This window comes from Eubalaena glacialis, chromosome 17 (genome assembly GCF_028564815.1).
Source record: "Eubalaena glacialis isolate mEubGla1 chromosome 17, mEubGla1.1.hap2.+ XY, whole genome shotgun sequence".
Classification (NCBI taxonomy): Eukaryota; Metazoa; Chordata; class Mammalia; order Artiodactyla; family Balaenidae; genus Eubalaena; species Eubalaena glacialis.
In genome coordinates, this window is record NC_083732.1 from 47,196,175 (window position 1) to 47,221,533 (window position 25,359).

Here is a 25,359-nt window from a genome sequence, read left to right on the forward strand (position 1 = left end):
CAAACCAAGTGAAATTAAGTCAGAGCCTGGGATTAAAGAGGGTTCTTCCAGTCTGATTTAGACATCCATGGTTTCAAAGCTTTTTACTTTGTTTGCGGAGAGTTCTTTCTAAAAAGAAAGTGATAAATTAGTTACATCCCATGGCATTAAAACTACGAATTGAATGGTTGTAAATATAATACTGCCCAAAATTATAGTAGAGCATTTACTTTATAATTGTAGTCAAATCTTATCTAATGAAAAGATGTACAATAAAATTCATTTTATTCTCATTCATTTTATTTTTGTCCCAACAGGTTCATGAAGTTTATAAAATCTATATATTTTCTCTCTTTCTGGGATATTTACTGCAGTTTGAGAATTCAGCTTTATTGGTATCTCCTTTATTAAGTTTTGTAGTAGCCTTAATGCTTGCTAAGTGCCTTCAGGTAATTAGAATTGCCTTTTTATCATTCTTGGGGTGAAGTTTTAAATTGTTAATTTTTTTAAACCTCACTTCTTTGTTCATATAATTTTCCCCCCTGCATAGCTGAATGTGAAGAAAGGAACTTTCGTGGCTAAAATAATGAAAGTGATTAATTTTTACTTGGTGTGTACTCTGACAGTGATATTGAATATTATAACGAAGGTAAGTAACTCTGTGTTTGAGATTCATGTGGTAGAGCAAATTGAATAATGAAATATACTGGGCTAAATTTTAACAAGAATAATGGGATAGCAAAGTAATAGAGTTTGTACAGTAACGTTTTTAGTTGAACAATAATCATACCTAGTATATTAGGTGAGAAAATAGGATTCTGAGTCTTTCCTATAGAAATACTTTTTTAAAATTACACTTTATTTTTCATTTAATTTAAAATGTCATCATTACCCAATTAACACTAAGTAATATATGGAATAAATTCAGATGAGTAAAAGACGTTCAAAAGAGTGGGTAAGTTATTTAAGCCAGGTGGGATAAGGTTAAAATCTTCTTACTACCCCATTATAGTTCTATGCTTAACTATAAGGTAATGTGATTGACTATGCCAGTAAATCTCCTTGCTTCATAGTTACATCATGTATTTTTAATTCATATTTTTTGTTTTGTAGTCTTGCTGTGTTTTCTAGTTCTAGTATTGGACTAAAGCATATTGCTATAAACTTAGCTAATAGTTCTTTGTTGTAACTAGTGTTTTTCTCCTTCAGATGTTTGTCCCACACAAAGAAAATGGACATATGCTGAAATTCCTTGAAGTAAAATTTGGACTAAATATGACTAAGTAAGTTTTAGATTATGTAAGTTTACCTAACTCTATACCACTTAGAAGATAAAGAGCAAAAATAATCAAAGGAGGGAGTATACACCTAATCACATACCACTTAGAAAATAATTTGGGATATTACAATATCTAGAAGAAATAAGATATTAATACTTTTCTCATTTTAAAAAAAATCTCATTTAGGTCTTTTAAAATTAGATATACTTAAACCTCAATAGCATCACAGTATGTTGAGGCTACTTTCCTTGATGAGGAATGATGATACAATCTAAGGTCAGAATAAATTAAAGATTTAAAATGAATAAAGAACCAAGGAAATTTTAACCACTAACCAGCAAAATGTTATATTACAAAGAGTATGGGTGTAAATCAACTATAGTTCAATTAAAAAAAAAAAAAGTTCATGATATACTCCAAATCTATACTTTAAGAAAAACAAGGGCATAGGCATTAAAAATGGGGTGGTCAGTAAGATATTTATTTCATAGCAAAGAATCTTATCTTTGGTCATAATAGTGGATTGGACCAGAAGCTGACTTTTTAAATTCAAAAATAGTGTTGCACCTTTTGTTTGTTGGTTAAATGCATTTTTTAAATCTAAAATGAAATAAATGATTTTATGTACTGATGGAGTCCATTTGCATAACAGAAAATATATATTTACCTATACATATCTCTAGTTCATATAGTAGACCGTAGAATCTTATAATCATTTGCTGGGATTACATGGGATTTTAGATACTGTGAATGAAATTTTATGTTGTGATATATCAGTTAACCAAGTGTTTGACATGGCTTAAACACTGGAGAAGTCTTCTGAAGTGTAAATCGTATATGGCTATCTACTAAGATAAAAGAATCCTTTAAGAGGCCATGTGCTTCATAAAGGTAGGGACCATGTCTTTTTCAGGTGTATTTGTAGGCCTGACACTCAGCAGGCAACTAGTAAAAGTTGGTTGCAGACCTCCATAATTGACTGGCCTTTTCACTGACTTTCTCTTTAACCTTGGAAGACTCTAGAATGAGCCTAGCATTAAGGTCTGCTTTTGTCCAGTGTTTCTTAGTTGATGTTATATAGTGCACCTTTGTTCCTCACGTCAGGTACTAGGCTTCACAAGGTAATATACTGGGTATTTTAAGATTAAGACTTACTAATCTTGTCCTTAAGAATATTGCCGGCTCATTAGATAGTTTTTATACAATTAATGGCATGGGTGGTATAAATAATAAGTGCCTTATGCGCAAATGTGCCAATTGGATATCAGGATTTGTAATTCACCAGAATTTCAGGAAACATTTCTGTTGAGATGGACTTTTAAGAATCAGTAAAGAAGTGTTAATAAATATTTATTTAATGTGCAAGATACTGGGCCAGGTACTCTGGGGGATACAAAAATGACTAGTCTAACGCATAGCAGGTTGCATTAAGCACTATAATAAAGGGATAATTAAAATGCAATGGGAATATGGGGAAGGAAGGAATTGAGGCTGGGGTTATGGAAAGAATATCATTAAATTGGAATTTGAATTAGACCTTATAGAATTAGTTACTTTAGTAGGCAGATTTTTTTAAAAAGTGCTTTTGTCCTGGGTACAAAATATTTTGATGGCAGCCTCTTTGATACAGTTGTATAGCTGTTTGGCACATTGTGAAACTTTAACCTTTTAGTTTAAACCCAGTGATTTATGAAGCATTCTCAATCTATCCGTGAGCACTCCTGAACATCATTCCATCGCTTACCTCCTCCCCCAGGGCTAGGAATTTGAGGATTAAATGGAGGTTGAAGATGGATTGGGAGTGAGAATGCAGATAAATCTATGTATAACTAGGAGGCTTGTTGATTATATTTAGTGTGGGTTAAAAAAAAAAGTTTATCCTGACTCTTATAGCTCAAAAAACTTACATTTCAAATTTTATGATTTCTGTTTTAATAATTAGATACCTCTTTTTATTTTATTTTTTATTTTTTATTTTTTTGTTTTGTTTTCAAGCAAAGTTTATTCAGTTCATGTTATAAACCTAGTACATGAAATTGTTTTTGTTTTTTTTTTTAAACATCTTTATTGAAGTATAATTGCTTTACAATGGTGTGTTAGTTTCTGCTTTATAACAAAGTGAATCAGTTATACATATACATATGTTCCCATATCTCTTCCCTCTTGCATCTCCCTCCCTCCCACCCTCCCCATCCCACCCCTCTAGGTGGTCACAAAGCACCGAGCTGATCTCCCTGTGCTATGCGGCTGCTTCCCACTAGCTATCTATTGTACATTTGGTAGTGTATATATGTCCATGACACTCTCTCACCCTGTCACATCTCACCCCTCCCCCTCCCCATATCCTCAAGTCCATTCTCTAGTAGGTCTGTGTCTTTATTCGCGTCTTGCCACTAGGTTCTTCATGGCCTTTTTTTTTTTTTCCTTAGAGTCCATATATATGTGTTAGCATACTGTATTTCTTTTTCTCTTTCTGACTTACTTCACTCTGTATGACAGACTCTAACTCCATCCACCTCATTACAAATACCTCCATTTCATTTCTTTTTATGGCTGAGTAATAAATATTCCATTGTATATATGTGCCACATCTTCTTTATCCATTCATCCGATGATGGACACTTAGGTTGCTTCCATGTCCTGGCTATTGTAAATAGAGCTGCAATGAACATTTTGGTACATGACTCTTTTTGAACTATGGTTTTCTCAGGGTATATGCCCAGTAGTGGGATTGCTGGGTCGTATGGTAGTTCTATTTTTAGTTTTTTAAGGAACCTCCATACTGTTCTCCATGGTGGCTGTATCAATTTACATTCCCACCAACAGTGCAAGAGTGTTCCCTTTCCTCCACACCCTCTCCAGCATTTATTGTTTCTAGATTTTTTGATGATGGCCAATCTGACCGGTGTGAGATGATATCTCATTGTAGTTTCGGTTTGCATTTCTCTAATGATTAATGATGTTGAGCATTCTTTCATGTGTCTGTTGGCAATCTGTATATCTTCTTTGGAGAAATGTCTATTTAGGTCTTCTGCCCATTTTTGGATTGGGTTGTTCATTTTTTTGTTATTGAGCTGCATGAGCTGCTTGTAAATCTTGGAGATTAATCCTTTGTCAGTTGCTTCATTTGCAAATATTTTCTCCCATTCTGAGGGTTGTCTTTTGGTCTTGTTTATGGTTTCCTTTGCTGTGCAAAAGCTTTTAAGTTTCATTAGGTCCCATTTGTTTATTTGTGTTTTTATTTCCATTTCTCTAGGAGCTGGTAGATACCTCTTTTTAAAATGGGTCCTAGTCGAGTTACATTTATCAATGTAAAACAGGGCTGTCCAATAACAATATGACATTAGTTGCATACATAATTTTCTAGTAGTTGCATGAAAAAAAGTAAAAGAAACAAGTGAATTTAATTTCAATAACGTACTTTATTTAATCCAATATATTAAAAATATTATTTTAATGTGTAAACAATATAAAATTATTGAGATGTATTTTGTATTTTTTAAATTCCTTTTTTCATGCTTTTTTTATCTTTGAAGTCCAGGGTATATTTTGTGCTTAAAGACTATCTCCATTTGCACTGGCCACATTTCATGTGCTATTAGCTACATGTAGCTAGTGGCTATCATACTGGACAGTGCTGTTAGAGGTTAGACAGTTGAATTTTTTTGTTATCTTCCAGGTAAAAATAGAAAGTAAAACTCCCCTAAAACTGTATTGGGTTCTAGAGATGGTCACATTGCTGGATCATAAAAAAGTAGTAGTTTTAAATTTATTAGGGCAGTTTGTTGAGGAGGGTTACTAATGTTATTAATTTCATTTATAAAGGGTATCACCTTGCTGTTTTAAGTTAACGGATTTAGGAAATGCATTTAGTTTTGTCTTAGTTTTTACTGAGATGAAAAAAATAATTTTAAGTTCAGTACTTTAAAACATCTGTGATTTTAATATCATGCTTTTGTTTTCTGTAGGAATTTTACAATGAATTGGCTCCTATGTCAAGAATCCCTTCAGGCACCATCTCAAGAATTTTTTTTGCGATTGACACAGTCTTCTTTATTACCTTTCTATATTTTAGTGTTAATTACTTGTTTTCTTTCTATGATTCAAGTTATTTTTAGGAGAATTAAGTAAGTACCTAGGAGAACCAATCATATTACTAACTAATAAATTATGGAAATATATAAAACTTATTTTTAATATCCTTCCAATATTTGTGTGTTTTAGAGTTTCTAATTGAATTCTCTCTTTATCAGTGTGTAAAATATCATTATAAGTTAACTAGATAAAATTCAAATTTAAGCTTATACATCTAAATATGTAATATCCATATTTATTTATTTAGGCAGTGCCGGGTTTTAGTTGCGGCACATGGAATCTTTAGTTGCGGCATGCAGACTTCTTAGTTGCGGCATGCATGCAGGATCTAGTTCCCCGAGCAGGGATCGACCCAGCCCTCCAGCATTGAGAGTGTGGAGTCTTACCCACTGGACCACCAGGGAAGTCCCTGTAATGTCCATTTTTAATGCAGGAATAATATTTAAATAATCAGTTAAACTTTTACAGACTCATTCACTAATTTACTCAGATTTTTTACTTACTGTAAGCATAATTTTTTCTACTTACATGAAACTAGTAGTATAAGTGATTTTAAATTATAAAGTTTGACTATTTAAAAGTATTTTTATCAAGCTTGAAAGGAGGTTGTGTGTAGTATCTTAATTTTGAGAACTTAGTAATTCAAATTATTATTTAACTATATTGATTTAGCAATCACTAGTTTAGTGATAGTTCATCTTGGAAAAGGAACCTATGTATCTTTTTTATTATATTTCCTGAACTTTCATGTTTAGTCTTTATTGAGGCAGTTGTCTTCAAGTTTCAAAAGCCATTTTCAAAGACTTGGAGATATGTAAGTTAGGTATTTGACCAGCAGAATATACTTTCAAATTTTAAGAACTACCTATACTTTTTTTATGAAGATATTAAAGATCTTTGATTTTTCAAATAAATATTTTCAAAGTAGTAAAAAACACATTTCTTTCAGTAGTGGTAAGTCCCTGAAAGAAACTATTACGCTTGAAGATGGACAAATTGGAGAAAGGCCAGAAATAATTTATCACGTGATTCACACTATTTTATTGGGCTCTCTTGCAATGATTATAGAAGGGTAAGTGTATATTTGAGCCATTTGTTTTTACAAAGAATTGTCCTTTCTAATGGTAGTTAGTGGGTACTTTCAAGAACACATTTATAAAACACTACAAAAACTCAAAAAAACTTTCATCTAACTGGAGTTTAGAGAGGTGTTTATAGTACAATGAACCGATATTTACTTATTAATTTATTTGTTCAAAAACTATTGAATGTTTTCCAAGGGCCAGGCATTGTGCTAGGTGCTGGGGGTACAGTGGTGGACGAGAATCTCTAACCTTATGTGACTTATGGTCTAATGAAGGTGACAGATGCTAACCACACAAAAATAAAATCATAACTTTGATAAGCGAAGGAGAGGTAAATGGTGTTATGAGGGTGAGGGTTCAATATACCCTTTTCTTTGAAGTTTGACTCAGATGAGAATAAGACATAGTATAAAATGGTTCTGAGCACCCAATTTCAAAGTGGGGAGGAGGTTTCTTCATACCAACAAACAATTCTCTGGACACCAGTTGGGTATCCTACAGTTCAACTCAATTTTGACACTATCTGCCAGAAGTACCGTCAGAATCCACAGGCTTGGGTTCAGTCCAACAAGACTCCCCTGCTACCTCTTCAGACACCAGTTACAAGTCCAGGTTGTCACCTGTGTTTCTGGTGAACTGGCTATAGATCAGAGGTTCCCAAGACCCCCTCCTCAGGTTTGATTAATTTGATAGAGCAGCTCACAGAACTCAGAGAAACATTTTACTTACTAGATTACTGGTTTATTATCAAAGGATATAAATCAGGAACAGCCACATGGAAGAGGTTCATAGCGCAAGGTATGGGGAAAGGGCTGGAGCTCCCATGCTCTCTCCAGGAGAGAGAAATCCCTACATGTTCACCAACCGGGAAGCTCTCTGAACCCTGTACTTTTGGGTTTTTATGGAGGCTTCATTACATAGGCACGATTGATTAAATCATTGGCCATTGGTAATTGAACTCAGCCTCCAGCCTCTCCCCTCCCCAGAGGTCTGGGGAGTAGGACTGAAAGTTCCAACCCTCTCATCGCCTGGTTGGCTCCACTGGCAACCAGTCCCCATCCTTAGCTCCTTTCCGAAAGTCACCTCGTTAACATAATAAAAGATACATTTAAGCTCTCAGCACTTAGGAAATTCCAAGGGTTTTGGGAGTTGTGAGCCAGAAACCTGTGGTCAAAAACCAAATATATATGAGAAATATATTTTGGTCATCTGAATGATTCTGATTCTGATAAAAGTTGCATTGGAGAACTCTTTTTTATGTGTGACCAAAAGGCCTTCGAATATCTTCCACCCCAAACTGAGTGTAGTCCTTAAATTTCAGGCCTTCCCTCTTGAATGGCCAGAGCCTTGGTAAGCCTGCTGCACCTATATACACCCATGCTGCAAAAGGAAGATCCAAAATGTAAAAGCCTATAAGTGTTGGTTGAGCATGCTCAACTGTGTGTCACCTCACACTCACAGATCAGATAAATTGCTGCCACGAAGAGGAGCAGTTAAGGCTCTGAAATATAGGGAGGGGGATGAAAGCAGGGAGAGGTGAAGAGTATTGATATAGTATAAGATTTAAGTTTCCTTTAATTACGAATACAGATACAGAATCACAGTCATTTTAGCAGTACCCGTGGTGCTTTCACCAGCACAAAGCATAGTTATTTTCTCATTGTATTGGTTTTTTACAGGTATCTTGACTATTGTTTATATACATCACTACAAAATTATAGTAATTATTAGACCTGCATTTAATGTATTAATAAACAAGTACAAATATTGCTGTATTACAAATACAAATTTTATTATTTGGTATCAGTATTTCAGTATAATTGGTTTTCTTTGTAAGCCCATGTATTTTATGCATTTAGAAATGTTTTCTTCTAAAGGGTCCACGGACTTTATCAGACTGCCAAACCCATGACTAGGGGGTATCTCTATGGAAACTTGAAGTGAGAATAAGGTTCACTCTAATAGTTAGCAATCCATAGTGCCTAAATAGGATGAAGAAGTGTATTAATCCATGAATATTTTAAGTGATTCAGGGTTTGAGTCTCATCTTGTTGCCTTGTAGTACTAGAATTTTGGAGCATGGTTTACCCTTTTCCCCTCCTTCCCCTCCTTCCTCAGTTTTATTTCTCTCTGAAAAAGAACTTTTTGTTATTCCCACCATTCTTCATTGTTGGATCTGCCATTTTAAGTTCAAGATCCCTTTTTTGAACATGTAATCTGCATTATTCTATCATTGGTCCTTAATTCTCTAATTTACTCACTAGACCTCTAAGACATGATCATCTATTCATGCAGATAACTTGCATGGTCCCCTAGGAGGTGCCCGGCACTCTACCAGGTAGGCAGTAGGGATTAGAGAGATATGAAATCTAGTCTTTTTGAATCTTTTCAAAGAGTTCCTATTTTAGATAAGTAAACCAAGAGCTAGAACAAAGTAAAATACTATGAGAAAGGTATACAGAGGGTGCTTTGGTCATCCAGAGGAGAGGTACTAACTCACCTGTGGAAGGTAGGTAGGGGAAATCAGCTTAAGGGAGATTTTCTAAACAGGGCCACAGTCTTGAGAGATAGAGATTGGCCAGGCTGTCAGTTTTCTCATGTGCCTGTGTGTGTGTGTGTGTGTGTGTGTGTATAGTAATCTGGGAAAAAGAAGTATTCTTTGGGAACCAATACTATGGGATGAATGTGAGGGAAATAGCAAGATATGTCTGGAAAAATAAGCAGGGAACAGATCAAGTGTTTTAAGCAGAAATTTGACATGATCAACTTTGCTTTTTTAGGGAAAATCTCTCTGGCAGCAATGATTGAGAAAGGTTTGAGGAAAACAAGATTAGAGGAAGATAAACCAGTTAAGAAGGTATCATAGTAGAATCTAGAAGTGAGTAGCAATGGAGATGGAGTAAAGGGGCCAAAACTAAGATATTTGGGAATTGGAAACTAAATAAGGAGTAACAGGGACTGTGGTGGAGGGATCCTAGGAAGAGTTGCAATTCAGAAGCCAAAGGAAGAGTTTTTAAAGGATATGATCAGAGAGAAAAGATGGTGAGGAAAGAGAGATGAGTGTAGACTTCAAGAAGTCTGGCTATAAAGGGAATCAGAGGCTAAGGCAGCAACTAGAGAGGGGTGCAGTTTTACCAGGAGGGAGAAACTTGTGTGCATTATGGGATGGAAACACTGAGATTGTTCTGCAAACTCTGGCTGGAACTCTAATCATTTAGGGAAGTAGTAGGAGAAAAAACTGAAAAGGTATGTCAGGACCATATTTTAGAGGGCCCTGAAAACCATTTGGGTGAGTTTTCATTTATTTCTGTAGGTATTGGGAAACTAAAGATTTTTGAACAGAACATGTCTTCTCATAGTTATGTTTGAAAAGGATTCATCTGGCATTTGGTTGAATTGGAAGAGAATTTAAAAGTTGAGATGTTAATTAGCTGGCTATTGAAATAAAATGGTAAGGAAGGGTTGGATACGAAGAAATCAGTGGATTGGCACAATGGTGCAATGTCTAGAGCAGAGAGCTTGTGTTCCAAGGGATGTCATATACATGTAGTTCAATGTGAGTAGTCTCTCCTGGAGTTATAAAGCAGACTCTAGTATTGTTTCTGGCTGACTGGAAAAATAGGTTTGGTGTTTTCTGAACTGGGGAAGTTATTGGTTGGAGGAGATACTGGTTAACCAGAGGAAACGAATGCAGTTCCTCTGTCTTAGCAACATGTATTCTATATACATCCAACTACTTCTCTCAAAGCCTGATTCAGTATTCATTGTTTTAAACCTTAAGTACATTCTCAAATTGGTCCTTTTGCTTTCATATCACCCTAGACCTTATATAAATTTTTTTATACTTATTTTCTAATTGTTTCCCATGTGTTCAGTTTTATTCCATCTTAATAAAGCCCTCCTTGAGGGCTGTAGCCATGTCTTGTTTTTCTTTTTTCCTCGCTAGTACTTTGGTCACCCTGAAGTGTATGATCAATATATTTTTATTAGATGAATGTTACTTTGTTTTCCCCATTTCATAGCTCTGCTGTTTTATAAAACCAAAATAGTTCACATTTATACTCTGGCCTCATATTCTTCTAGTCTCTTTTGAGTTTGTCATCAAAGAATATATCTTATTGTTTCCTTAGTCTTAACTACAAAAGTTATCTTCTGAGCTGTTATTTTTCCTTGATAATCTGTGTGAAGCAATGACATCCACAAATTTTTATAAACTCTTCCTCTTCTGTCTTCAGCTTTTACCATCACCTAGCGTGATGGGTTTCTTTTGTTTCCTCTACAAGTTACAACTTAAAGTAAGGTACTGCCTTTTATTTGCACAAGTTCATTTTTCTGTACACCTGGATTTTTAATCTTTTTAAGTTAAGGGCCCCAATTTTTCAATCCTGTTTTTAAAAAATTAATCTCAAAAGTAATAATGCAGATTGTGTAACAAACCCAAATAATATAGATATGTATGAAGTAAAAAATGAAAATCCTTCCATCCCAGTCCTCAGAGGTCACAACTGTCAGCAATATCTTTTCAGATGTTATTTTTTGGCTATACTGCATATATGTACATTAGAAAAAAAAACACCAAAAAACTAGGGTAACAGTATACATAAAATTTTGCAGTTTGCTTTTTTGTTTTTCATAAGGATTTATTATTTAATCAGTACCTGTTGAAGGATAGTTAGGTTTCTTTTTTTTTTTCCCACATGTATATCTTTATACATTTATGCTAATATATCTGTAGGCTAGATTACTAGAAATGGGATTGTCTTGGGGTATTTAGAATTTTTATAGGTTCTGCCAAATTGCCTTCTGAAAAAGTATAACAGTTTATATTCTCTCCAACAGTACAATTTTACTACACCTCATCTATATTAATGTCTTATTTTATCCTCATTTTAGTAACCCACATGTCTCTTGATTATTTAAGAAGTGAGTAACAATATGTTGCTGAAAATTAGAGGCTAAGCTTTTTCATTCTCCTTCAACATTGTGGTATTTTCATGAGTATTAGGAATGAACTCAAAAGAGAAATCACATAATAATGATGTTTATAGGATAGCTCATGTATGACTCTTTTTGTCTTTTCCAGCTTGAAATACCTCTGGACTCCTTATGTGTGTATGTTAGCAGCATTTGGTGTATGTTCTCCTGAACTTTGGATGACACTTTTCAAGTGGCTTCGATTACGAACTGTACACCCAGTATTGTTGGTGAGTCATTGTTATTTTGTGTTAAGTTCTTGTTTCTCTTTGAATTATATAAATGGGAACCACATGAATACAATTCAAATAGCATGAGTAGGGCTTCCCTGGTGGTGCAGTGGTTAAGAATCCTCCTGCCAATGCAGGGGACACGGGTTCGAGCCCTGGTCCAGGAAGATCCCACATGCTGTGGAGCAACTAAGCCCGTGCACCACAACTACTGAGCCTGTACTCTAGAGCCCATGAGCCACAACTACTGAGCCTGCATGCCACAACTACTGAAGCACACAAGCCACAACTACTGAGCCCGCCTGCTGCAACTACTGAAGCCTGCACGCCTAGAGCCCGTGCTCCGCAACTGGAGAAGCCACAGTAATGAGAAGCCCGCGCACCACAACTAAGAGTAGCCCCCACTCACCCGCATGAAGGAGAAAGCCTGCGTGCACCAATGAAGACCCAACACAGCCAAAAATAAACAAATTAAATAAATAAATTTATGAAAAATAATAGCATGAGTAAATCGCATTATGATTTATAGGTAGAAAAAAAGATTCTATGGAAAACATTTTTTAATAATTTCTGATTGTAAAAGTAGTGTTTCAATGCAGACTACTTAAAAAATAGAAGGTAAAAATATAAGTGAATCAATGTGAGAGGCTTTCAAAAATTAATTTTGATAATATTTTTCTCAGTTTGATTTAGAACTATGGTATGTTTTCAGTGAGAATGGAACATTTACACTGTGCCCGCTATGTGTAATGTGCTTGCAATAAAAAGATAAATAAAACATAATTAGGGGAATTCCCTGGCAGTCCAGTGGTTAGGACTCTGCGCCTCCACTGCAGGGGACACAGGTTCGATCCCTGGTTGGGGAACTAAGATCCTGCATGCCCTGTGGTGCGGCCAAAAAAAAAAGAGAAAACAAAGAGATTAATTTCATCAAGTGGATTACAGTCTCCCAGTCATAAAAACAGATAAGAAGTGTTGATAGGGTGCTGTTGGAACAGAGAAGGGCTAATTAATTCAGTTTTTTTAGGGATTACCTTTTATTCCGTTTGATGTATTCAAAGGGAATAAAAACAGAGGTAAAGAAAAAGCACGATATATTTAGTTTTGTTGGCACATAAAATGTGAGGTAGGAGTGGTCAAGAAATGAGACTGGAGAAGTCTAGGAGGGTAAGGTCATCGAGGCCTTTGAGTGTCCTGTCGTGCTTGGTGTTATCCCACAGGCAGTAGGAAGACATTGACATGTTTATGCAAGGGGGGGAGAGAGTCAGCCTTACATTTTCTCTCAGCTCACCCTTATAGTTCTGTGAAGGATAGGCTTAAGGGTGAGAGACTGGAATCAGGAAGCGGGCTGTCACCCAGGTACAGGCCATGGAGGATGGAAACGATAAAAACTTCAATTGTTTTAAGAGCTCACTATGTGTCAGGTACTGTTTGAAGCATTTCACATGCTATTCAAAGCTTACAAAGACCCTGTTAGTTAAGTTTTATTATCTGTATTTTATAGACAAACTAAGGCATAAAGTGGTTAAATAACTCACCCAAGATCACATAACTTGTAAGTGTAAGAACCATGATTCACACCCGGGTTCTTCTAGCTCCAAAGCCCATTTAATTAATACTGTACTACACTGAAGTGAAAAAAATAGAAGAGTAAGAAGATTTGGTGCCTCATTAAGTATGGGAGAATGAAGAATAGGGAGGAATCATAGATGTTTCTTAGGTTTTGGGTTTGTGTGACTGGATTGTGGGGTCACCAATAGACATAGGACAATAGGAAGAGAACAGGTTTTGGTAGGAAGATGATAAATTATCTCTAATGATAGTCATGTTGTATTTTGCCAGTCTTTTTTCCAGAGGATTTTATGCATTCTTAGCGTAGTAGTATATTGATGTATATTGGCTATTTTTCCTGTGTTAATTCATTGTCTTTTTGTTGTTGTTGTTAGCTGTTTTCATAGCAGTTCAATGTTTTTTGTAAGCTCTTCATAAGTTAAATTCCTGGAAAAATTGTCAAATATTGACTTACTATTTTAAATATTGCGATGTGCATTACCCTTTTTATGTTCTGCCTTAAATTTATATTGCAAATATGTATTTCTCACTTTGTCTCCAGCTTAATATAAAATTTATTATTCTTCACCCATCTCACTCTGTGAACTAGGTTCCGTGCTGACTCCAATTTCTCTGACTGAAATTGTTATAACTGTAAGAATATTTGATTGGTCGTAGAGTCAGTGCCTCTATAGTACATTCTGAAATGTATTTATCCATAACCCTTTTTGCTTTAACATTTTAGGCTCTTATTCTGAGCATGGCTGTCCCTACTATAATAGGTCTCAGCTTATGGAAAGAGGTAAGAAAATTAGATTTTTCATAAGATGAAAATATATGTTACCTATAAGGTAGTGATAGATTTATATGTGTGTATAGGATATTTATATTGGAACAGTATTCTAACAAAATAAAGCGTGATATACTTAATAATACGTAATCTTCTACCAATAGGAACATGATAGAAGAGGTAAAACATTTTTACAATGCCATCTGATGCAATTTTCTGTAGTCTAATACTGGTATTAATTCAGTTTATAATTGACAAAGGAAATGGCTGAATAAATGGTATTTATTAGTAAATAGTAAAAAGTATTTTGGCAATCCCCCAATTTAAATATTTATAAAATAATGTAAACTCTTTGGCTTATCGTAATGTAACATGAAATTAATTGTCAGTAAACCTGTGAATTATTTGACTTGATCTGAAATTTATTTGTTTGCTTATTTATTCAGTGTGCATGTGCATGAAAGATACAACTGATGATTACTTGTTTGGTGGATAAAATTATGTATTGAGCGTAGGCAGTGAATTAACCACACAGTAGATTATTCGGGCTGAGAAGAACTAGCAAGAAACTGAAGGAAAGTAAAGCAATCCATGCCATTTTCTCTGTGAGAACAGTGTTGTAACATTGTTTGTCGTAAGTTGGCCTCTTAGTCTTTGGAAGTACTCTGAAACAGTTTTAAACTTTCTAAATACTTACAGGTTTTGGGGATTTTGTTTTGTATTTTAGTTTTTTCCAAGATTAATGACAGAATTAATGGAACTACAAGAATTTTATGACCCAGATACGGTGGAACTTATGACCTGGATAAAGTAAGAACTGAACTGCCCAAGACTGTTGTTAAGCTATTAATTAATCATTGGATGCTATTTAATGGATTCAGGGGAAATAATAAATTAATCCTTTCCCAAGTTCTCATAAATCTCAGGGATTTTACCCTGTATTTTTAGGGATATTTAGTTTTCATTTAGACATACAATTCTAATTTTCTAATTGAACTCATTTCCATCAAAATATAGTATTGATAAGTTTTAGATATGAAACTGTAGCTGTTAAACATCTAGAAATGTGGAATAAAAAGGAACCAATGTTCTTTTATTTAGATAGTCAAGAGATGCTTCTTTTAACCGGAGTTGGAGATGAATGAGCGGTGGATTTCTAGTCTTGATAACCAAGGTTAACAAGATTTTTAATTTTAATTTTAACACTCATGCAGATTTTAATACGACAGGAGATGTGCTCTTGGGACTATAGAAGCTGGGAATTTTAATTGAAACACCTCGTTCCCTCCCCTAACATACATATATAACTAAGGGACCCTCAAAGGGCTACACTATCAGTGAAAGGATGGACTATCACAAAATAGCTATCAAGTGGTAGAGAAAGATGATAAGAAAGCACGTCTTCCTTGGTTTCAGCTCTTGGTCAGAAATAAAGTGTCTCTCCTGAATTTGTAGCAATGCATCTGAATTCACATGTTTGTAGTTTGAAATTATACTTGTCTAATCCAGGAAACCCTATATCAAGAGATTAGCATAAAAAGTGGTTCTGGGATGGTCTGGAGTGCCTGATATAATCCTCAACCCAGGCTACCCAGGATTTCACAAATAAAGCTTCATGAAGATAAGCTCTAAAGTTACAAAACACATGAAGAAACAGTTCAACACAGCAAGAATCAGTTGTCGGTTGTGATAAGCAATAGAATTAGACTTCTAGCAATTTCTGATAATAAAATTTGCTTGTGTCAGTTTTTGCTGCACAGTGGACTACCACAAAACTTAGTGGTGTACAAACAATAAACATTTGTTATTTTGCACCATTTCAGTGGTCAGCTGAGTAGAAGCAATTGGTAGGATTCTTCTGGTCTGGGCCAGCTCATCTGGGACTGGATAGTCTGGCATGGCCTTTCTCACATGTCTAGACTGGGTAGGTGTCAGCTGAGGTCATGGAGTTGACTTAGCCACATGCTTCTCATTATCCAGCCCAGGTGAGACTGGGCTCATTCATAAGGTGGTGGTTGTAGAGTTCCCAAGAGCAGCAAGAGAGGACAAGTCGCAAGGTCAAGCATGTTTTAAGTCTCTGCTCAAATTATGTTTGCTGTTGTCCTATTGGCCAAAACAAGTCACATGACAAAGACCAGTGTTTCCTCCAAGAGCATACCTATAGAAAAGAATCATTGTAACCATTTTTCCAACCAGTCTACCCTATGGATAGAGACTATGAAATAGTTTGAAAATTTTTAAACACATAGAAGAAGAAACTAAAACTTGAAAAAGGAATGAAACACTCTCAGAAAAGGCCAGGATAATAGGGGAAAAAAGGCAAAAAATGTTTCTAGAAATGAGGAATAGGTTTATAGAATAGGTATATAGAAATGAGAATAATAGGTCTTATTATAAGTTCTCGTTATTATCATGACACCTCTTGTATGTATAAAAATTATTATTTTTTTAGATCATCCTTAACTACTGCCTATTAATACTTTTTAGTGAATTGTATTTACCTTTGTGGAACACTGACTATATAGCCTTGTGTTGTCATTAACAAAAGAGAAAGTCACATCTATGTGTGTGATTTACCACAATATTTTCAAAAACAGCAAAGGCCTAAACATTGGACCTTTTACATCAAATGATTGGACATTTATGTCACTGTGTTGTGATTTTTCTGTTTCATTTTTGTTTCCCCATTACTGGGGGCTCCTTGAGGACAGTGGCTCTGTGCTGTCTCTTTATTTTCAGAGCTTGACAATATCACTAGCACATAGTAGGTAGATGCTGAATGTTGAATACAGGGAGGTAATAAATAAGTCAGGACATAAGAGCAGCCCTTTGGGACCTGTCTTGTGAGTGGCATCTATCTGGGACTTTGGATTATGATTTAGAGTAGGGAAGTCCTTCATGTGTTATCCGGAGATAGACATATGGGTAAAGGTAGGGAAGGAGCAGGAGGATAGATGGATCTGGAAGGAGTTGGGTTCTGGTGGTTAATATTTGCCAAAGATGAATTTGAGAATTCACAGTATCAGCATTGAATTGTCACTCCCATTACCCTGCATTATTTTTTAATAGCATTATTACCACCTGACCTATATGTTTATCCTCTCCCCCTGGTCCCTCTTCAAAGCAGGGACTTTGTCCTCCCACCTCTCTACCTCTCTTTTTTAAATATTTATTTATCTTTAGCACTCTGAAAAGTTTCTGGCACATAATAGGTGCTCAGTTTTTTTTAATAAATCCAAAAATTAAATGAAATGAAAACTGACATTGAAACTTAAGTGTGCAATACATTTTAAGTTGCTTGGTATTTCAGAATTGATATAAATCAGTGATCTAAGTAGTATACTTACCTTTTCAGTGTGTAAATCTTTATGGTTCTTTGCAGAAGGCAAGCTCCAGTTGCAGCTGTTTTTGCAGGAAGTCCACAGTTAATGGGTGTGATTAAATTATGCACTGGATGGATGGTGACAAGCTTGCCTCTTTACAATGATGATGATCTTCTCAAGAGAAATGAAAATGTAAGGCATTTTAGATTCTACATTTGGATCATTTTTATATGACTCCTTAGTATAGTTCTGTAATGATGCATATATTCCTGGTTAGCTAGGAAAATCCAGACAATTTTAGAAGTGTTAATTAGCTTTAGTTTTAAAAAAGCTGTATAATACATTTAATCAAGAGAGGCCAACATTAGAATATGAAGTTCTTTGTTTTATGGAAAGTATGGATATGTTTCTAGGAGAAACATTTCCTTTCCCACAAGGTTTCAAGGGACTGATGTGTAATATTTTATAAAGGGAAGCATTCTTTTGAGAATATCATTGTTCTCAATCAAATTATTGAAGGAAGGCTTTCAGTTAATGTCTTTATACACTTTGTATTTCCAAGTCAAAATTCTATTATTGCTTATAAAACACTGATTTATTTTTCATTATGGGCTATTATTAATAACTTAGTATAACATTAGTATGGTATGTAATTGCTTCTTGTTCAGAGAATGTATTATTTTGAATGTTTGGTATGGATTTAAATGGTAACTTCATATCTGAAGGTAATGACCAACTGAACCTGAGTTCTAAATATTCTGTTTTTCAGTTGGAGAGAATTTCATATAGTTTTTAAGTATACTCTAAGCTAAGGAGGAAGTATAGCAGTATAGAAGTTAGACTCTAATACAAAGATTAGACTCTAAGCTTTATGACCTTGAGCAAGTTTCTGAATCTGGAAGTAATAATAGTTCTTACCTCCTAGTTGTGAGAATTAAATAAGATAATGCATTATGCCTGAAACAGTAAAATTTAAATGTTAGCTAGTATTAATATGTACTATTAAATTATAATTGTATGTGTGCACACACATTCACATATAACCACAGAAAGTAGAGAGTTCAAAAGCAGAAGCAATCAGTTCTGCCTGCAAAAATCCAAGTCTTCATAAAGGGCATTTGCTTGATCTGGGCTTTGAAGGATGACTAGAAACTTGTTTGGAAGAAGAATACAGTGATTCCAGGTTAAAAAAGTCACATGAGCCTTGAAATTTGTTTGGCCATGAAACTGGAAAATAAAATAAGGCCAAATTCTGGAGGACCTGGAAGGTCATGCTTAAGAATTTAGACTTGCCCTGGAGGCATTTGGCAGTCATCAAAGACCTTTCAGAAGCCCAGGAGTAGAACCTTAGATCTGTTTTAGAGTTAATTAAGGTCAGGGAACAGTTGAAGCAAGGGAGAGGTCAGAGATGGGGAGATCTACCTCGAAGTGATTTACCTGAGAGACAACAGCTGCCTCTGATTAGTATTTGCTGCAGTTGAAAAGGTAGTGTTGCTTAGAAGATACACTACTGCATATTCCTAAACTTTACTTTTTGTGGATTTAAACCAACAGACTCTGACATGGCTTTGTTTTCTTTGTTGTCTTTTGATTGGTCTTTGTCCTAATATAGAATTTCAGAATCACTTATAATTAGGTCAGAGTTCTAATTAGGTTCTAATTAAATTTAAACATTTTAGAGTTTTTAGTTTTATGTGACTTGGCTGTGAGAATAGGAACCATTTTTTTTTTCAAATCTTGGTCTTTCTATATGGTGTCTAGTACATAGCAAGTACTGAATAAATTTGTTGTTAAAATAAAATTCAAATTGAACTCCATAAGTGAGACCATCCCATTTGAATTAGACACTGTCTGTAATTCATAACATGTGACTAATCTTTATAATCAGTGATTATAGGCCAGTGATTCTAAAACCTGGGAAGATGGTGCTCCCAGGGGACATTTGGCAATGTCTGGAGACACTTTTGGTTGTCACAGCTAGGGGAGGGGTTCTACAGACACGTAGTGGGTAGAGACCAGGGCTACTCTTAAACATCCTCCAGTGTACAGAACAGCCTCCATTCTGTCCTGACAAAGAATTACCTGGCCCAGAGTGTTGATAGCGTTGAGGTTGAGAAACCTCGTACTCTAGTCTAACAGTAATGTTATTGTCATTGCATAGAGGTGTTTTTTATATGCCCCAGTAGTATGTTACAGTTTCCCCAAACTTAAAAATAAGTAAAAATATATATAAAAAACTATAAATAAGTATAAGGTGGATAAGATAGAATCATTCACATGAACTTATTTAACAAAGTGAAATGAGTGAGAAACTTCCTCTTGATTTATTAACGTTCTGTGTTCCACAGAATGAGTATCTCTGGCACCTCAATGGACATTGGACCTAGACTTGCTGGATAGCCAGCAACCGTAACATGCAGTAAACAGCTGCTGAATATTCTGCAGATAGACTGGAATCTTGTCCAATCTAGGTTGCAAGTCTCAGTATTTTCATAACAAACAGTATATGATACTTTTGGCCTAACTTTTGTGGTTATCCAAGGTTAACATTTCGGAAAACCTGAAAAACGTATTATCTGATAAGACCCAAAGTTTATTATCTAATAAGGTCAGCAAAATTGTGATGAAAAACACCACGTAATCAAGACATGAGTTTTAAGCATGCATCCCTGTTCTTTCAGTATTTGTGACAAGGGTCAAATTATTTTTAACCTCACTGACTTTATCTCATGTATAAAATGAGTATAAAATACTATGATACATGGTAATAAAAAAAAGTAATGGAACGATTACAACTCAATAATAAAAAGACAACCCAATTAAAAAAATGGACAAAGGCCATTTGCAACAATGTGGATGAACCTTGAGGGCATTATGCTAAGTGAAGTAAGTCAGATAGAAAAAGACAAATACTCTATGATATCACTTATATATGGAATCTAAAAAAGCTGAACTCATAGAAACAGAAGAGTTGTGGTTGCCAGGGGTTGGGAGGGTTGGAGAAATGAGATGTTGGTGAAAGAGTACAAACTTCTAGTTATAAGATGAATAAACTCTAGGGATCTAATGTACAGCATGGTGATTATAGTTAATAACACCGTATTGTATATTCGAAAGTTGCTAAGAGTAGATCTTAGATGTTTTCCCCACAAAAAAGAAATGGCGATTATGTAACATGATGCAGGTGTTAGCTAAAGCTATGGTGCTAATCATTTTGCAACATATGAGCATATCAAATAAACATGTTGTACACCTTAAACTTACACAATGTTATATGTCAATTATATCTCAATAAAACTGGGGGAAAATGGGCAAAGGACTTGAATGGACATTTCTCAAAAGAAGATACACAAGTGGCCAATAGCAGATGAATATAAGCTTCCTGAGGGAAGGAATCAAGTCTTAGTGAATATCTTTATTTTCCACAGATAGTACTAAGAATGTAGTAGATGCTTAATGTATAATTTTGATAAACAGAAGTTTTAAATGTCTTTTAAAGTTGTTGTTTTAATTATATTCTTTCAGATCTATCAAATCTATTCAAAGCGATCTGCTGAGGATATTTATAAAATACTGACATCCTACAAGGCTAATTACCTAATTGTAGAAGATGCTATCTGCAATGAGGTGGGAACCGTGAGAGGCTGTAGGGTTAAAGATTTATTAGACATTGCAAATGGCCATGTAAGTAACCATTTGGAAAATGAAATTTTTTTGAGAAAAATGACTATTTAAACTTATAAAAGTATCTTCAAGCTTTATTTTTGGAACTTAACTAAGAATATAATTAAAAGTTATATAACAGTGGGGGGAGCTTATTAAAAGTAGTTTGAACTATTTTTTCAATGTACAAAAGAAAAGTTGGGCAATTTTGCAAAAAAAAAAAGTTTACCAATATCTCGATTCCTTATTTGTTGCCTGTACTTGTGCATGTTCAACATTTATAAACAAAAAATAGTTTGTTTTGAATGATGATTTTATTTTAACATAAAGAGCAGCCGTTTGTTTTGTTATATTCTTATGTTGAGAAATTTCTTGTAATTTGATACATATCTAGAAAAATTGCTTACTAAATTGACACAGTCCTGTACATTGAGTCCCTATTATCCACAAACATTAGTGTATTCAGAGCTACTTTAGTTGTTAGGATTTAACTGTATCTTAAGTTTTCATTGATTTTAGCTATTTTACCAAGCTTTCTTACTTCTCAGCCTACAGTGTATACTGTATACCTGGCAACTAAGACTGACAGGGGAGTTTGCATATCTGGTAATTACTGTTTGTATATCTGATAATTAGGCACTGGAAAGGGTGCCTTTACTCCTGGGAAAGTTGGGGGTGAAGGATCTTAGGCAAAGTTCAGTAGGTCATTCTTGTTTGGAGTGCATATTCTCTTCAGGTTGCAGCCAAGACTTTTTCTGTCCCTTCCTAATTAATTAGCTCTTTGTCATAATCATCCCAGACCAGTTTGGAGGTGAGAAATTAGTTTGTTGGTTTTTTTTGGGGGGGCCACGCTCTGCGGCATGTGGGATCTTAGTTCCCTGACTAGGGATCGAACCCATGCCCCCTGCAGTGGAAGCGCAGAGTCTTAACCACTGGACCTCCAGGGAAGTCCCGAGAAATTAGTTTTTATGATTTCCACCTTTCCCTCTCTTCATGACCCCTTAATCTTATAATATAAACGTATTCTGTTTTCTGCTGCATGTATTTTGACTTTTCTCTGTTGGCACTTGATACCTGTGGTCTTGGGCTTAATTGGTGACAAAGTGGAATTCTAGCAAGCATCAGGTGTTCAGTAATGACTGCTGTGTTGCCGTCTGCTGCCTAGAGCCGTATCCTTCTGCTCTTGGCTGCCCTCTTGCTCCATTTTGGAGATCAGGTTACTTCTTTCGTGTAGTGCCTGGCATGGACTTAAAGCGGATCCATCCTTTTATTCTTAAAGTTGACTCTCTGACATCTTTCCTAGGCATTAGAATAATATTTAGTATTTTAGTATAGAAAACTCTTCAGCCTAGCTAAGCTATCTTAGTGAACCTCATTAAGGTGAAAATGTAAAGGATTGTACTGGATAAGTCACAGAAACTTGCTTACTAATGTGAGTCAGTCCTGCACAAGGAGAAGAGTATGAATATACATTAAGAGTATATGTCCATTTCTCAGCCTTGGTAGGCTCCATGATAAGGTTCTTCAGAGGAATGATAGTAGACTATGGAGACATAGGCTTTTAATTTTAGGATTAAATCTTTTAAAGATTGGAGAACACTTTATACTGATTTCTCAGTCTCAATGGGAAGCTCAAGAATTTAGTGGACATGGTAACTCTTATGAAGAGGCTTTTATTTGCTGAACAATATGAGATGTTTGCTAACTAATGTGAGATAGTCCATGTTTAGCAATAATATCTTTTTTCATATAAATATCATCACTTGTACATTGATTGCATTTCTCCTGTAAGCTTAATAAGCTTTTTAATATTTTGTTTCATATCGTTTGATAGGTGGTTTGTGAAGAAGGTGACAAGATAACCTACTCAAAACATGGAAGATTTTGTCATGAGGTCAAAATTAACTATTCTCCTTATGTGAATTATTTCACTAGAGTATACTGGAACAGATCCTACTTTGTATATAAAATCAACACTGTGATATCCTTTCAGTCTTGAAAAATAGCAGAGCCTTCATTTCAAAGACTTATACCACCTGAAGTAAAATGCAATTTTCTTCTACCTACGTGGTGTCTTTTGGAAATCAGAGTATGGACGTTTGAAATGTTGCTGCTGCTTTTCCCCTCCTGCTGTTAACTGGATCTAGAATTCTGTGGGGGGAAGAAGATCAAACATTACTGTACTTTGGTAAAATGTCAAATCTGCCACTCTGCATCATTCCAGCCAGGTGTTTTCCTTATTGCTACATGGTCTTTAAAGATTTTACCTTCTAAACTATTGTAAAATTTTCCTCATAAATCTTCATTCCATCATAACATTAGTCTTGAATTTGAATATGTTCAAGGTCAGAGTATATATCTCAAATATAACATTTAATAAATACTTAATGTGATATAGAATAGAAGGAAAGAATTATTCTTTCCCTCAAGGCAGTTTCTGAAGGTATTTCATGGTGTATAATAGAACTGAAATATTACAATAAAAAACTAATTTAAATGTTCACTGAAAATTCGTGGCATTTAAATTAAAATGGAAATTATATAAAGGAAAGTGATTTTTAAGGATATACGTAAAGATATATCCAGATTTTCCATGATACTGCTCTCCTCATCTGCTGCTTATGTAAATGAGCATTTTCTTAGTAATATACAGTGTATGATATTGCATTTCATCACTTTATGACTATTAAATGGTTAGTTTTTTCACTTATGCCCATAAATTTGATACCAATTGAATCATGATAAAACAGTAACTCTTGTTACCTATGTATTTTTTAAAACAGACATTTAAAAGAATGTTCAAAATTTAAAAATAAGAAAAAAATAAAAGAATGTTGTTTAGGTTTTTAAAAAATATGGATATGGAGTATATAATCTATTCACATGTTTCCTATTGAAGTATTAAGTAAAAAATTACATCTTTATCAGAATGAGAATATGAGCAACTAAAATGAGCAACAATTTCTGGAGATACGTGCAGATGCTGTTCAACATACCTCTGCATAGAGGTGTATTTATGATAAAACACAAGTGCTATTATTTATGAAACGATGATACAATCTTCAACATTAAGAATAAAATGACAATTATAATAAAATTCAGAGCACAGTTCCACAATCTGTTATGTTCCTTTAAGTTAAATGTTTTCATATTTTTAATTATTAATTAAAAGAAATTCTGAATGATTAATTTGGCCTTATAAAGAGATTCAGGATGGACGTATCATTTTAATAAGATGGGATACATGTTTAGTTTTACCTTATACAACTGTTAAGTTAACAGATTTAAAAATTTTTCACTTGTTAGAGTGCTGTAAAAATTGAAATTTCATTACCCTAAATTACTACATTAGAAAGGAACATCTTTCCATTTTCTTTATTTTCTGTAATATATATTTTAAATGTACAAAAGCACATGCATTCTTAGATTAGCTCTAAGATGTTTTGTTCTTTTGGAGCTTAAGAATTGTTTGATGGCAGTGTCATATGTCTGGTGCATTAGTTTTATTGGTTCTCATTTCACGTTTTTATATAACTTTTAACAATTATATTAAGATAGCTACAGGCAGGTTATTTCAGGTTCTCTGTACATCTTAATAGTGAGTCACTAGTATTTAGCTTCAAGACTTACGAAAATATTACCATAGTTACCTAAGTACACAGTGAATAGTCACATGGTAGTACTTACAATTAGAGGGAGCATGTAAAACAATGTAATTTAAAAGTCAGCTTGCATATTTTGAAAGGGAAATAGAACAACCTACTTTCTACATAGCACGAAATATTTAATTGAATTTTTATTGATTTACTTTATGATCAAATATGCTGAATTAGTTTTGATTGTTGTATGTTTTTTGTTTTTGTTTTTGACATATTAGTAAGTTGCTTTTGCTTCTGTCAACTTATTTCTTAAATAGGTTTGGATCAGTTTTTAATTGAATATTTTAAATGATGAATTTTTCACTCAGCATCAGTTGAAAAGAAAAATGTGAACTTTATTATAGAAATAATAATACTGGGTATGAAAGATAAGCTTATTTGCTTCTATTTTAGCTGTAGTTAAAACAATAGTGCTAGAAAACTTTGAGGAGCATTTAATTAATTTCCTTATTTGTAGAGTAACAAATGATTAAGAATTCTGCAAGTAATTCCATTTGGGTAACTTACAGTTGTTAGGTATGACAATAAAGATCTACTGTGAAAGGGGCAAAGTTTATGGCTTTGGGGTAGAAGGAATTTCTCAAAGAAATACAAAACATAGATACTTTGCCCTTGATGTTGCAAAGCTATTGAAATAAGTGCCTTAATAAGGAGGTTAAAACAAGAAGGTTAAAAGTAAATAAAAGTTTACTTTTTATTTTCAAAAACAATTATCCATTTCTTACTTTTT

At 34.4% G+C, this 25,359-nt stretch overlaps 1 protein-coding gene across 2 annotated transcripts in view; it reads left to right on the plus strand.

The window, feature by feature from the left end:
* The window catches only part of DPY19L4 (dpy-19 like 4), a 58,315-nt gene extending 34,900 nt beyond the window's left edge, over positions 1-23,415 (plus strand). For both annotated transcript variants that reach the window (XM_061171570.1, XM_061171571.1), the window contains 11 exons: positions 297-428; positions 530-628; positions 1,189-1,262; positions 5,228-5,386; positions 6,304-6,426; positions 11,523-11,643; positions 13,940-13,996; positions 14,712-14,794; positions 17,367-17,499; positions 20,833-20,991; positions 22,805-23,415. In XM_061171570.1, coding sequence (XP_061027553.1) covers positions 297-428; positions 530-628; positions 1,189-1,262; positions 5,228-5,386; positions 6,304-6,426; positions 11,523-11,643; positions 13,940-13,996; positions 14,712-14,794; positions 17,367-17,499; positions 20,833-20,991; positions 22,805-22,969 — 1,305 coding nt within the window. In that variant the 3' untranslated portion in view covers positions 22,970-23,415. The remainder of the gene's footprint in view (positions 1-296; positions 429-529; positions 629-1,188; positions 1,263-5,227; positions 5,387-6,303; positions 6,427-11,522; positions 11,644-13,939; positions 13,997-14,711; positions 14,795-17,366; positions 17,500-20,832; positions 20,992-22,804) is intronic.
* Positions 23,416-25,359: the final 1,944 nt, after the last annotated feature.